Here is a 16,168-nt window from a genome sequence, read left to right as displayed (position 1 = left end):
TCTTTTGATGCAACCCAGGATATGGTTGGCTTTCTGGGCTGCAAGCCCTTCAATAGCCTTGATTACTTCATGCTTATTTATGGCATCTCCCAGATCTTCATTTGTCTCAAGCCAAAAGCAAAAGGGATGAGGAAGGGAAAAGGATTCAAAGAATTATGGAAAACTCAGCCTAAGGCAACAATTAGGAAGATATGAGATGGGAAAGGCTGGTACAATTATGAAATTCTAAGTTTGTAAGATTTAAAAGGCCAATGTATTATTGTACTATTAACATGATTTTCTTATATTAAGGACAAATTGAAACAATTTCAATTGCAACTTCATGACTGTTGCATTGCCTTAGTCTGATCTAGTGAACACAGAGAAGGGACCTCTTTTGCCTTACTAGAACTCTTCACACTCTTAGTCACTCATAGTCTCATGTGACACTATTAACAAACTAAAGAAACAATCCAGACAGAAATAAAAGTCTGCTTAAGTGCTTGTGTATATACTGTAGGCTATTAAAGTCTGAGTATGTTTCAAATTCTGTCATGGGTCTGGCTCTGTACAATTTAAGAAAATAATAAGTGTGGTTATAGTCCACTTGAATTGCATTAAGGCATGAAAAATGCTTTCCAAAGCAGGAACAGAATTTACATTACAATAAACTGACTCCATTTTACAGATGAACTGTAATGACTTGCTGTTGTCAATAGAAATCCCATTTCTCCAGAATCTTCCTCACTCCAACATACTAGGCTGGCTGCTAGTCAGCTCTTACGCTTCAAACTGAAAAAAAATGCTAAGGTGAAGGATCTAGAGTGGAAATGAGGTCAGTTCAGTCCTCAAAAAACCCTACACCATTTTCATACAGGCTGAGTCAGCCCAGCAAGGGTTTCAACAAATACTATATACAAAGCTGGGGAAAGCAATGGGAACACTGAAGTACTCACTCATCAGCTGACAAGCTCAGGTCTAACAGAAATGAACCAAGAAAGCAGTACTCAAGAAAAACAGGTTCCAATGAATGAGCGATTCAAAGCAGGATCAACTAATTACTACAGATCATAAACTGAGTAGAAGTCAATGTCATAACACTGATAAAACCAAGATCACACATAACCACTAGAAGTGCATTCCAGTCTGCATGGCACTCCTGTTTACCTAGTCAAAGAACTGGCCACCAACCTTTTTATAAGACCTACATCTCCAATTGGAAAAAGAGCAAAAAGAAACAAGAATAAGAGTTTTCCAAAAATACAGCTTATAGATGTTGAGGACAAAGAACTAAAAAAAAAAAAAAAAAAAAAAAAAACCACCAAAAAAAAAAACCACCATAACAACAACATTCCCATATGTAAAGAGTTAAAAGAAAGATGACTTCTTCCACACTCGTTCAGGCTCACGAAAGAAAGAAGCTAAATTAATCTGCAGGAAAAAATGATTGGCATTTTGAGTCAGAAAGGACCCAACTACAAGGGAAGAGCAATAGATTGTCCAAAGTGGTAAAAACCATCCTCAGATGTCACAAGATTCAGCCTTTTCAGGGCCTGGCTTAGAAGAAATCCCACGGGATAAGGCCCTGAAGCCAACCCAACCAGGAGCCAGTAGATCATCTACTGGAACTGACTGCCCAGAGAGGAAGTTGGGGAGTCTGCATTTTTGGAAACAGGTCAAGACCACTGGACATTGGCCTGAGAATCCTGCTTTGAGCACAGGAGATGCAACATGCAGTCTGCATAGGTCCCTTCCAGCCTCATCCCTTCTGCAATTCTCCGATGCTTGCTCAGAGCCCAATTGTAAATCTATTTACAATTACAATGTACAAAAAGCTTTGATGTAATAGCATCATCAAAGCAAGGCAATTCTGCACAAACATAAAAGAAAAAAATCCACATAATTGATTACTTGATACCATTACACTATTCTGTACCAATCCTTTAAAGATACTGAAGTAACAAAGAAGGTTTCACACAGCGTCACCAATTTAATAAGATATTACAGAAAAAAAATTAAATTGCAGTTGTACATTCAAAATAGCATTTCCCTATGAAAACAAATCACAAGGACTTTGCAGCTCAGTTGTCTCGTAAAGCAATAAAGACTGCACATTGTTCTTCAGCCCAGCTAGGTTGGCTCATAAATTAAACAGGGTCAGGCTGTTCAGCAGCAGATTAGAAGAAACCCAGATGTTTCCAGGAAGGCCATAGCAGTGGCAGTGCATTTGGCCATGCTCTTTGCCAACCTGACCTGAACCCATGTCCCAGTATGACATCAGATTAGTCTGTTGCTGAATGTGCAGCTCATATGATTCACTCGTTACCAAATCCTGGGACAACTGTGATTAGAAGGCAGTAAACTAGCCCTCAAAAAAGCAAATTCTTAAGCTTTTCTCCCCAGTGTATTTAATGGCATTACAATTTGTCCATCATACAGAACTAATTCTCATGCAATTTCCACTGGATGCAGTATTTACTTTTCAGCCTGAACTGCAGTGAACGTACAAAAGCTGCTGGGGATTTTCTTGCCAAGAGAGATATGCTAGGACACCAGGGGACTAAAACACTAGGGTTCTAGACATAAAAGGTCTAAAACATGCTAATTAATTATTTTCACTAAGAATCTGCCATTGTTCTTGGATGGGCCCATAGAGTAGTAGGGCCCATAAAGCACCTGGATTCTTGTGGGGCTTTTTTTTTGTTATATTCATACCATTAAGCTATCATCAGAAATATATAAAGCTCATTTAAAAACTAAGAGGCTGCAGAGGGTGCTCCAGCACTGCTCATAGCCAATTCCTACTCAATCCCCATATTCCTCAGCACATCTCTCATGAATTTTTCAGACCTAACTCGAATTTGGAAATAATGCCCTAAAAATAATTTTGAAGGCAGATTAAGATCAGACTTCCCCAACTCCCTGTAAATAACCCACAGAGAGAAGTGGCACAAATCAGAAAACTTATTTTATCCTCAACAAAAGGTTTTCTGTGTGGGGAAAAAAAACCTAGGAGATAGACAGCTTGCCACCTTTTTTCTAGCTCCTGATATGTCAAGGACTTAATTGTTCCACATTGATCTAACAGACTGGGCAGTGGGGAAAGAGGGAACAGAGACATGGAAACACACACTGCAATATCATAATCCAATTTGCTTAAGGAAACATTCTCCCAAGTCCCTTAAGAAAACATCCTTCTTTGAAGAAAATTGTTGCTTTGAAAGTAGCTTCTCAAAAAGAGCAAAACTCTTCACTGATCAGGATCACTGAGGCTTCTGAGCAAGAAGATAAAGCACACAATGCAGAAGTAAGCTGTGAAGACAGTACTCCACACTTGACAGGGGAGAGGGGGTGAGCATAAAGTAAAAATATGGCCTCTGCATACCCCATATATTACATTTGTATTTAGCACTGCAAACTTTTACTTGCTGCCATTCAAGCAAGCAAAATGAAGATAAACTTCTTTTCAGCTAAAATTATTGTACTTCTACCCATCCTTACAGTTCCATTAATCCTTATTCCAGTAAGAGCAAAGTGAAAAAAATTACATTAGCTGACAATACTGCTATTAAATATATTAATAGTGAACCAGCTGATGAAAATTAAATAGAGGAGATGCTTTTAAAGACTTGGAAATTAATTAAAAATGTTGAATGTGGCTGATCTGTCACTATACTGGCTCCAAACTCCAAATTAGTGAGTCCTAAGTTTGACAATTCATACAATTAACTTGAAGCAGAAAACAGATATGCCAAACAGACAATACAGCATTAACTGGATACTTCAATACCTTCACAATCCCTGTTTAAAAGCACAGCTAGCTCAAAGCGTCCAGCAGTTCAACTATGCAAAAAGCCCATCCTTTCATAGCTTGCTGCTTCTGTAGCTTGCTTTGTGCCTTTGTCACCACAGTATTACCTACATTAACATTTATACGTGGTCTGTACCTAAGTCACCTAAAAATAACTTAAGGTGAGCCCATGTTTTGCAATAAGGAATTGAATCACAAGTCCAACTCTTTTAGTTCCACGTCACTTCACCATGGTTTCACACTGCTCCCTCAATATACAAGTCACCATCTTCCATGCAAAAGGAGCAATAGAACAGGTGCTATTGGAACTAGAGGCATCAGTCCATCTTTCTTCAGATTACAGATTTCATTCTACCACTACTTGTTGTGAGTATAGGATGTAAATACAAAAGACTGAAGATACAAATTCACGGTCTGTACAAGGTAACACAAAGACCTTGTTGCCACAAAAAAAAAAAAGAGGTGATCCTGCTGCTCCTCCACCAATGAAGCTGACAACACACTCTGCAAACTTCTGTAAACAAATGATATTTGGCTCCAACTGTGTCAGGAAGTGATCCAGTGCAGAACACGACCACCCCATTCCTCACACAGAGCCAGCAGCCTATAAAGCACTGGGCTAGCCATAACCCTGCCCTCTCAGCAGCAGCACTACTGTTTTCAGACAACTTAAAATTCACAAGAACACCACCAATATTTTTATAGGCATATATTACACATTATACTGCGTTCATGTATTTTGAATGCTGAAATAGATGAGTGAATACTTCCGTTGCTCTAGAGGATCACTGCTGCACAAATATATTTGACCACACTGATAGTACTTTACAAAAAATTTGTCATTACAACAGAAAAGTTGCCTAATAAGCAGTAAAAGAAAGGAGTCATAAACAGTATATAGTAGCAGAGTTAAGTAACCAGACTTGTGATCTGGAGTGGCTATAAACTGACTCATATTCTAGCAAGAGTTTGCAGCAAAGAGGTTCAAAGTTTGAGTTTAATCATTACTGACAGTGCTTTCATCCAATGCTGCAAAACCTCTACATCTCAGATGCCAGCATTTAAATGGCAGTTCTAATTCCTACTTTATTATACAGTGTTGATCACATTTTTTTTTTTTTCCCCTCTCCACAAACCAAACAAGATGTAACATCTTTCAGTAAGGTACCCCATCTCAAAACTGCACTTCCGACTGCTGGATAGCTGCTATTGAATAGGCAGACACTCTTCCCCCATCCCAAATAACCAAAAACCTTCAGCAGAAGTAAACTTTCTTGCCCAGCAGCTTTGCTGACACATTCCAGAGGGTTTACCACCAGGGGGAGATGGGGAAGATGACACAGAACTGACTGAAGACACGGGTAGCGAGGCACCAGTCTGAACATGCCTAATTAAAAGCTGAAAATCACCATTACCTATCTCCCATATGTTCCCATTTGTAAGCAGGAGTTGGGCAGTGAATCTTAGCATATGGCAACAGTAAGCTGTGCTCCAGTCTTTGAATAGCAAAGTACATACAATCTGGTCTTCAGTTTCAGCTATAAACCGTGACAGTACTGCAGTCTTAAAAGGAAAAATATATAAAGTCGTGGACAGGGAGCAACGATGGATAAGGAATAAAATAATGAAACCCCACATAAAATTTTTCTGGCTGCTGTGACTGTTAACTTATATTTGGGATAACTAAACCTTCAAGCCTCAGTTTCCCTTTTGAAAGCTAGAAAAAAGTAATCCTGTTTGGTGTTTCAAGAACACACAGAAGACACACGAGTTGTGGATCAATCACAACATGTAGGCACAGAGAGAAAGAGAACTAGAATGAGCCAGAATCACGCTGATGGCACTGCATCACTTGGCCTCCCCAGTAACACACAGCTCTGGGCTTCAGCCAAAGCTGTGCTTGGCTTTCTTATGCCACAACCAATGCTCCCAGCAGCAAGGTCATTTAGAGATTCTTCAGGAATATTCATCAAGAAATATTTGCAGTAATTTGACAGGCTTTATTCTTTTGAAAATGTATGCATTGATATTTAGCGGGTAAATGTTTTCTCTAATTAAGAAGCTTTTTAAATGTTGATCAAATCAAGTGAATTCAAACAACCATCTATCTCTGCTTCAGGTAGGAAACAAACAACTAGACATCAGTTCACCTGTTGTTATTTGCTAACATCATAATAACAAATGATGCACATGTCCATATATTGATATACACACTGTATAAAGAAATTAATAGAACACTGTTACAGAAAAAAGTTACCCTGTTTATACCTAGTTTTAAGTTGTGCCTTTTTCAAGACATTTTTCAAGAATCATTTGATTTCCAAGTTGCATCCCTGTTCTACATCTGAACATACCAGTTTGGAAGTAATTCCTTGCTAATCACTTAATTAGAAGAAAAAATTAACCAAATGAACATGACATCAGTGAACACCCATAGTTAAACAAGACGCACTTCTTAACATAAGGCACAGAAATTAATCAGCCTTCTTCCAATTGTTTGTTGCTCATCACAACATCACATTCCCACTTTAAGTTACATACAAACATTTCAAGATACCTACAAAGCACTGTGAAAGCTCATATATTGAAACAAGCCTCACTAGTTTTTATTCTGAAAAAAAAAAAAAAAAAAAAAAAAAAAAAAAAAAAGCCTCCAAACATGGCCAAACTCATCATCAGAACAAAACAGAAGCAAATTTTGATTTAAAAAAGGCTAAGTCAACACACAACATCCTAACACACCTCAGCCACCAGCTAGCAAATCAGTGGAGCCTACACAAGAACATAAGGGATCCCACCACACATCCCCACAGGACTTACACACATGGAACCCCACAAGCAGCACATTCCAGTTTGAACACATACCAGTCACCACCAAGGACTGACTACCATTTTCACTTCATCTCTTACGCCTCTAAAACCCAAGGCAAAAGAAATGATGGGTGTAAGATGAGATTTGCTTTACAGCTCTTTATGATTTCTCCTACTTTTACGTCCTTTTAACTCTATCTCATTCTCGTAATCCACCTTGCCCCACAGAATGACATCATTTCAATTGCGTCAAGGTACTTTTATATGGCTGTCAAGTAAATGAGGTACACTCATCCATCTCTATAAAAACACTTTACAAAGGCATTAAATAACGCATTCAGAAGTGCAGGTACTCTATCTTTCTGAATCTTGAAAATTAAATAAAAGCAGGTGGCTCTTGCAGGGAATCTGGCAGGAAGCAGTCTGAAATGTTCTTGTTTGTAGGGTAGAAGCACTAAAACTCCAGCAGCTGGAAACAGACAGGAAGTTGAAATATCTACCAACAGGTCCGTGCTTATAGGAGAATCAGGCAATGAGGCACTGATACGAGAGCCTCCCCTCACTCCTAAATAGACTCTTAAGATAACATCCAAAAGCCAAGATCAGATAAACATACAAGAACCCTTTCATGCTCAGCTCTATAACATTGGTATTGAGAAGAAACTTGAGCAATCTGATTATTCATAATATCTGATAAAGTTCAGAATTTCAGGAAAATTTTCCTGCATTAAAAGGCTGACAAAGGAAGGTGAAAATTAGAAGCATGCAATGTAGAACAATGTAGAACACCCTGAACACCTGGTTAGTTTAGCTACAAACACCTGTAATTCTCAGAGATCAAAGTGCTGGCTGATGGCAGGAATTAACACATTCCAGCATAAACATCATGCCAATTTATTTTCACCTATGACCCATTTGAAAATATAAAGCATGCAATTTGAGAGAGAGTGTCTCCTCCTTTTTTTTCCATCCTTGAATTGTATTTCAGACATTTTTATTTCAAGCACATTCTTACACCACCCCATCTTCATCTCTCTCCCTCTGTGTCCTTTGCCCAGTAGCCCTTCTTTCATTCATTCACCCAGCTAGGAGTACATGGAAGTGACACGATGCTCACAGTTATGTTATTCATTCTGAACAGCTATCGAGTGTGAATAAGGTCCTGTGAAAGAAAAAGAAAGATGATCCTGTGGCCTATAAAGACGGAGCAAAGCAGGGGCAGCCTTTACATGACATTCTCAGAGGTCAGTCTCACTTGCAGTGCAACACTATACAGGATTCTACAGTGAGGCTGTGAATATGTTTCCTTCTATAATCCAGTTCCTGTTGATCAGTTCTTCAGGGCATCCTGATCCTAAATGATATCAGAAGCATTAATACTCTAAGGAGGAAAAGATTATTAACATAGAGGAATAGGAATAAGCAGAGCCACCATCAAGAGGATTGGGAACATCAATAGTTTCCAGGCCAGGCCCATGGAGGCAATGCACAATTGTTACTGACTATTGGGGAGACAAGAAGAAAAATCCCATAGCCTGCAGAGGAGAACAGAAATATAAATAGAATGGAGCAAGCCTGATCTACCTCATCAAATATATATAACAAAACAAGAGTTAGACCCTCCAGTTTCAGCAGCAAGGCATGCTGAAACAGGAAGGCTGTACTCTTCTTTGCACAAACATACAATCTCCCCAAAAGCTCACCTCTTCCATATCCTAAACCTACAGCTCTATAAAGTGTATCAGAACTTGTGTCACTTACCTGCCTTCCAACAGCAGGCAACTGAGTGCTTCAGCAAAGGAAAACTGGGCTCTGTTACACAGCAACGCCTGCTGTACGTAGGCTGAGTGCTCTGCATTGTTGACTTGGGATAGCTCTGGCTGAGGGGACTAAATAGCTTCAGCCTGCCTGAAGGGCAGCAGTTCACTTCCAGAATGCAAGCATGAGGCCATTAAACAGTTACCCCCAGCTGGCAATTTTAGCTACAAAGTAGTACTTGCATATTTTGTACCTTGAAAATGAAAACAAAGACTCATGAGAACAGGTAAGACAGACTCCAACATAGTAACACCTTCCAGTAAAACAATCAAGTTCGAGAAGCTTTATCAGATGCACACTACGAAGGCAGGTCAATTTTCAGACATGAGCCAAACATATCAACTCAGCCTTCAATTAATTTTTTTAACATGATTATTTTAAAAGCGCTTTACTGAATACATTTTTAAATCAACGTTGTTAGCAAAACTACCAGGACAGGAGACAGAAACCACTAAAATAACTAAATGAAGCGTTTCAAGGTGTTTTTACTGCCAGGTTCTTTCAGTTAGCTCAGGAATAAAGCACTCTTCGGGCACTCTAAAATACCAGAGCTTAAAGACTGTGGCTCAATGCAGATTTTTTTTTTTTTTTTTTTTTTTTTTTAAATCATCATTCTTCTAAATAACATAGAACACATTGTGCTCTAAAAATATACATATATATCAAAAAACACTAGAAAGAAAAAGTATTTTTCTTTATATTCTGCTACCACCATGGCAGTGCAGTCAGGGGGATCTCAAGATCCAAGACAAAGAGCAGAAGGGAATCTGCAGGACAAGGAGCACATCAGGTCAATCACACTGATGGACACTTGAAAATACACATCACTAGAATGAGACTCACTTTAAGCACTCATTGCTAGTAGTCATTATGGCAGCCAGAAGTATAAATGGACTGAAAAAAATGATTAGATACTAAGGAAAAATGTTCCCAAGCTATTGAATTATAAGGCACAATCTGTAGCTGAGCACGCACCTAAGATGCAGACTACCATAAGTTGAAAAGAAATAAAAGCCCAGGGGACATATCACTTTCCATTCATCTCATCTTTTTCCCCAAGGCATCTGTTACAGGACACTGAAAGCCACCAGACATGACACCAGGCTAGATGGACCCTCAATCTGATACACTGTAACTCTGCTCACAGTAATCCATATCAGAAGAGTCATTTTGCAAGGCATATGCATTTCTCTCACGTCAGGGTAATCATAGAACCCACAAGGTTAGAAAAGACCTCTAAGATCACCTAGTCTAACCATCCTACCACCAATATTCCCCCACTAAACCATGTCCCCCAGTACAACATTTAAGTGTTTCTTTAACACCTCCAGGGACAGTGACTCCACCACCTCCCTAGGCAGCCCATTCCAGTACCTGACCAGTCTTTCAGAGAAGAAATTATTCCTAATGCACAACCTGAATCTCCCCTGACATAACTTGAGGCCATTCCCTCCAGTCTTGTCACTACTTACAGGGGTAAAAAGGCTGACTCCCACCTCACCACAGCTTCCCTTCAGGTAGGATACGGAGCAATCAGATCTCCCCTAAGCCTCCTCCAGGTTGAACAGCTTCCTCAGTTGCTCCTCACAAGATTTGTGCTCCAGACCCCTCACAGCTTTGTTTCCCTTCTCTGGAAACACTCCAGGGCTTCAATGTTTTTCTTGTAGCAAAGGGCCCAAAACTGAACACAGTATTCCAGGTGTGACCTCACCAGAGCTGAGTACAGAAGGAGTACTTGGCTGCTCCTGCTGGCAACGCTGTTTCTGATACAAGCCAGGATGCCATTGGCCCTCCCAGCCACCTGGGCACGCTGCTGGCTCATGTGCAGCCCAGCACTGACCAACCACCCCAGGTCCATTTCCTCCACACAGCCTTCCAGCCACTCTGCCCCAAGCTTGCAGCATCATCTGCTGTTGCTGTGGGGAAAATATAGGACCCAGCACTTGGACTTGTTGAACTTCATCCCATTGGCCTCAGCCCAGCGATCCATGCTGTCCAGATCCCTGTAGGGCCTTCCTACCCCCAGGCAGATCGACACTTCCAGCTTGGTGTCATCTGCAAACTTACTGAGGGTACCGTACTCTCCTCTCAATCCCCTCATCCAGGTCATCAATAAAGCTGGATTTAACTCTATTCACCAAGTAATCAAGCACAGACAAACAAATCTCTTAGCTGACAACTGCAGCAGTTTACCTACTTGACTTTTTCAGACATAGGTAAACCAAGGCTAAGAAATAATAAGACTTGAGGTAATTATTTTAAGTTAGCTGCTGAGCTGCAGAACAAACAGCAAAGAATTACTAGTTTCCACACTGGAGTTCAAACCACTAGATGGTGCTTTGAAAATGAAGCAGAACTGTGAAGCTAGAATAATGTATGCTGATTTATAGGTTGCCCTTCTCAGGATTTTTATCAGTATTGCTCATCACTGTAGCTGCAGCCTCTGATCAGACAGTAGTAACAAGAAGAATCAAGCAGGTAATTGAGCAAGATCAAAGAGCTGACTTAAAAAATACTGAGCATCTTCAGAAATCCAGTGCTGCTTCCCCAAATCAGACAGATTCCTGATTCTTCTGTTTTTGGAAGCCATTAGATGTTAATATACACATGGCATTAAGTACCACATTTTTATCACAAACAGCATGGTGCAGAAACTTGGATTACTGTACAGCACCAAATTTGCACTACAAATAATATTTACTTCTTTCACTCTTTCTTCAAGTTCTCCTAAGACACTTTTCCTCAAGACCGAAGTCACTCAGGTTCTCTCCTGTGAGGAGTAAATATTTCACTTCTAAGATGTAGAAATCACATCTAAAATGAAATACTGCTTCCCAACTATATTACTCTCTAAACTGGTCCTTTTCCATTCACTCACTCAAAACTTGTCTCAATAGTTGCTTGGCTACTGCAGCAGTTTCATCTTTTTATGACGGGCGGAAATGGTGAGAAATGAAAACACAGCTTAAAAATAATGCTCCCCCTTCCTACATCTCATTCTACTGAATCAACTTTAAAAGTGTTCTTCACAGTGTGTTAAGCACATCCTTGAGACTAATTTTTACTATATTCTGCTGCTCTGTAGTTCATATTTCTACTCATCTTCTATACACAACTTCATTTTCCCTTCAGAAATCCCTACTAACATCTTTTCCTCCTCCTTTCAAAAAAAAAAAAAATTTTGATTGTTTTTCATAATATTTATTTCCTATTTCTATTTATAAAGTAACTCTGGGGATGCTCCTAAGCAAGATAACATTCTCACATGCAACTTCTAAAGCTCAGTTCTTACCTGCCCTTAAATAAAAAAAGAACAACAAAACGAATACCACCACCACCACACAAGGTAATGCAGAAGCTCCTAGAAGTTATTTAATTATTTTTATTGCCACTGGCTCTCACTTTTCTACGTTAGGCAATTACTCTTTATTCCTTAAGAATGTTCTTATTTGCACAGTGTCTTCTTAGGTCAGTCCTTGGCAGAAGGGGTGCTAAAAAGCAGCATCATGCCTCCAGGCTGTTGCCAGAACACCTGACTGGGACAAAGCGTGCATAAAACCAGGCACCTGTTATACCAATAAGTATGAATTTTGTGTTAACCAAGAACATAAGGAATTCTTGAACACTAATCACAAGATGCACCTATTACCACATAGCAAAAAAAAAAAAAAAAAAAAAAAAAAAAAGAATAATGAATAAACAACTGGAAAAAAAAAAGAAAAGAAATCTCAGGAAAAACATATTTCTTGGCTTTTATTCCCACAAAAGAATAATACAGAAAATGAACATCCATCAGAGGTACTGCAGTCTTATACTAAGCAGATTAAAATATCTTTAAATTGTGGCTGGAAACAAATTTTTTCTTTCCTAGGCAAATACACAACAGTTCTTTCAAAATATCAATAAATCAGAGCTCCATTCAACACTGACCCTGGTGAGCAAGTTACCTGTTCTTTGCTCAAGCTATTCTCAAACCTCAAGTAGCAGCATTCATAGGAGTTTTTCTGAATACTTTGGTTATCAAAAGCATTTCATAACTGGACAAAAGCAGCCTGTTCCAATCCTTCTGTGGGATGCTGACATCTGCCTGGGAGCAGGCTCTGACCTAGCACCTGTGGAATGTTCCGACAGCAAAAGGCACAGGATAAGGAGTGACAGGAAATGTTTCTACTATATCTGTGCGTGCATTCAAACATTTGCGTTTAGGAGTCACCCTTTTTCTCAGAGCAGCAGCTGTAACAAGGATTTCTGCAGCATCCCGAGGCAGTCACAGCACACAGCTTCTGCATGCTGCAGCCCTGAGCTGCTTCCAGTCACTCCTCTGCACCTTCTCCTGGTTCAGAAGTAAACACTAATTCCTTTCCAAAAACTTACCATGTCGTTTCCTGTTTGAGGACTGCAGAATCATCTCACAGAAAGCAGTAAAAAATTAGATTGCAACCTATGTAGCACAGGAGTTTGAAAACAAAGCTTCACCTCTCTGGTTTGCCCCTATGATCTCAGCTGAGAGCAGCCTCCTGCCAGCTGCATAGCTCACGTTGCTGTTATCTGTTTCACTGTTTACCTCAACCATCAGCATTAGACCTGGTTTATTAAATCTGGGCATCCAGCATACCTGGAGAGCCATAACAGGGCCACACAGCAAGAGCATGAGGATGCAGAAAAGTCATGCTGTTCTCATGTCACGTTCCCGGCATTAGCCAGGATTTTGCACATCCCTACACTAACATTTTCTCTCACATCCTTGCTATGTTCAAACAGATGCAGCAGTTTCAAAGTCAGTGTCTGTCCTGATGCAGGTTCTGCCTCTTGCAGCAACTTGACAATTATACTGATAGCTTTGTAATTACATCCTGTTAAGCAATACCTGCTATGTTTCATTTTTTTAGCCTCCCCTATGTAAAAATACTATTTGAAACAGTTTACACAGCACCTATGGGGAATAGAACTATCAAGTTCATTTCATATCAAGAACTATCAATTTCCCCGGGATGAGAGCATTTATTGAGGTCTCTGAATGGGCTGCACTGTGAGTGCTCTGTGCTCAATGCCTTCTGCTCCTTCCCAATCCCATTCCTCCACTGCCTTCAAAGCTCCCTCTGGATGTAACCAAACAACAAACAACCAGCAACATATGCTGCCATGCAGAAGTCTATTACATGATACTAGCATCTGGAAAGCCTCAAGAGAAGCAGTTTCCAACACAAGCAATAGCAATACGTAATTGATAAAACACACCTGGTACCTGCAGTGCCTAACAAGATTGTAACTAAGCAACATCAGTAATGATAGCCCCCACCAGATTGAATATCCCAAAAGTAGCCATCTCAGGATATACAATATTCCAAAGCATTCCAAAAGAAAGCCTGGAACCCATTCACCTTAGCAGGAAGAATCTCAACAATACCTTGACAAAAAAGGACAGTAAGCAGTATAACCAGGAAAAGTTACAGCCACAGAATCATACAATTACAAAATAGCTGAGGTTGGAAGGGACTTCACTGCCCATCCAGCCCCAACTCCCTGCTATGGGCTGGGGGCCCCCAAGCAGCTCAGGCTGCCCAGGGCCCATCCATCCCAGCCCTGACAATCTCTAGGGATGGGGCACCCACACCTCTCTGAGCAGCCTGTGCCAGAGCTTCACCACACTCTTGAGTAAATAATTCGTTCCTAACAACTAACCTAAATCTCCCCTCTGTAAGTTCAAAGCCATTTCCCCTCATTCCACTGGTATCTGCTTGTGTAAAAACTCAGTCCCACTTTGCTTATAAGCTCTCTTCAAGTACTGGAAGTCCCTATATGAGAACTCCATCTTAAACATTACCAAAACATGCTGAGGTTTGAAACATTTCATTATTAACTATGTTATCTATAAGAATTCAATAGGCACGAGGGAAAAAGAGGCTATTTCTGAAGAACACGCTGTCACACTGACCCATTTTGAACATGTGTTTAAAGGCAGCGCAATAAGCTCCAAAAACCAACAAGGACCGATTTGCAAAGTCTCAGTGAGCCACAACTCTGCCTACCTAAAGCAGTTCTCTGGAGCACGAAGGCCCTGCTGCTGCCTGCAGTGCAGTAGCACAAGATGACAGTGCTAGGTGGGGCCAGCAGCACGCTATGGGCTGGGAAGGTCCCCCAGCACAGCTCAGCCCCATGGAAATAAGGGCATGCACTGCCCAGTGCACACACTGGGTACTGAGAGCACAGCATACAGCAAGGTACTGCACAGGGGGAAGTAGGTCTTACTATAAAGAGACAGAACCTCTATTAGAAAGAAGATTTGTGTGAGATTATTTTTCATTATTACTGTGAAATTTGATTCATTTTGATTCAAAAATTGTGACAAAAGCGACACTTGCAATTCCCTGCACAGTTAATTCTGCGCATATTTTCTTTTAGCTCACTAAAAGTTCACTGATATAAAACAAGAAGTCTTTCAAAAACTATTTGCAGTCAGCTGCTGCGTTTCCTTTCCTCCATCGGAGCAGCGTCGGAACACCGCGTCCCCCACGCACGAACCTGCGCTGCCCGCACGCACCGCCGCCACCCGCGCTCCAGTTCTGCAGCCTCATCTCAACTTTTCCCTCTATTTCTCCTCGCCCAGCAGCGCAGCGCTGTCACGCGGGTGAACGAGCCGCGTGCGGGAAAGAGCGACGGGAACGAGCCTCAGCGCTGCCGCCGAACGCTGGAAGAAGGACGGGCGGCAGTGACAGGACAAAATTCAGCCGAGTGCTCCGTGAGGTGAATCACGCCGCCGAGGGGGAACGGAGACGCGGCGGATGCTGAAACGCAGCAGCGCTTCTCGCGGCGCCCCGAGCACGGCGCAAGGTGCCGCTCGAGCCGGAGGGGAACCGCTTCGCCACGCGGCGGCCGCGAGACCCCAAAGCCCACTCACGACCCCCGGAGCCGCGCGGGCAGCGCCGAGGCGGCGGCACCCGGACCTCCCGCGGCCGTGCCCCGCTGCTCACCTTGGGTTTGTAGAGCCACTTTCGGAACCTGTTCATCATCCCCGCGGCCGCTGCCCCGCCGCCGCCGCTCGGAGCGCGCCGCCCGCCGGCTGCGGCCACGGGGGCTGCCGGCTGCCCGCCCGCAGAGCGGGCTGCTCGGGGAGCGGGGCGAGCTCTGCCGCTCGCCGGGAGGCTCCGCGGGGCGGAGGGTCTCAGCGCCACCCGAACGAAGGCTGCGCGCCGCCGCTTCAGCGCACGGACCGGCCGCCGGCACAGACAGCACCGACCACTCCGCGCCTCAGCGCCCGCCCCCAAAACATTGCGCGGCCGCCCGCCCAACAGCGACGCCTCCTCGCCGCTGGGCGCATGCGCAGGGGCAGGTCCACGCGCTCCCTCAGCACTGCCCACCGGCCCCGCAACCAATCGGAAGGCGGCTGGGTGCGGCCTCCGGAGGGATCGCCCGCCTACCTGGCCCCTTATTTGCGTAACACGAGGCGGGGGCGGGGGACTACATCTCCCAGCATGCCTCACGACGCAGACGGAGGCGCGATGCGGAGCGCGGCGGCGCAGTGGATGCCGGGATTTGTAGTCTTCTCCCCAGGATCGATGCTGAGCGTGTCGCGTTCAGGTCGCCGAGCCTCTGCTCGTCACAGCTATCCTTATCTGAGTGCGCAGTGATCGTCCGATTAATTTCTAAGCCTCTCATTAGCGCAAGAACCAAGGAGAGAATAATTGCGTTGCTCAGCAACGGCGACAAACAATCGCCGCCATCTTTTCTCCTGCCCGAGTAGTTCTTCGC

At 42.5% G+C, this 16,168-nt stretch overlaps 1 protein-coding gene across 1 annotated transcript in view; it reads right to left on the bottom strand.

The window, feature by feature from the left end:
• ZFYVE28 (zinc finger FYVE-type containing 28) overlaps positions 1-15,429 on the bottom strand; it is a gene marked incomplete at both ends in the record, with an annotated part of 146,300 nt that extends 130,871 nt beyond the window's left edge. The window contains one exon of the mRNA XM_079534670.1: positions 15,391-15,429. Coding sequence (XP_079390796.1) covers positions 15,391-15,429 — 39 coding nt within the window. The remainder of the gene's footprint in view (positions 1-15,390) is intronic.
• Between the last annotated feature and the right edge of the window lie 739 nt (positions 15,430-16,168).

Source organism: Tetrao urogallus (genome assembly GCF_951394365.1).
Source record: "Tetrao urogallus genome assembly, chromosome: 4".
Lineage (NCBI taxonomy): Eukaryota > Metazoa > Chordata > Aves > Galliformes > Phasianidae > Tetrao > Tetrao urogallus.
This window is presented reverse-complemented; position numbering and strand designations above follow the sequence as displayed.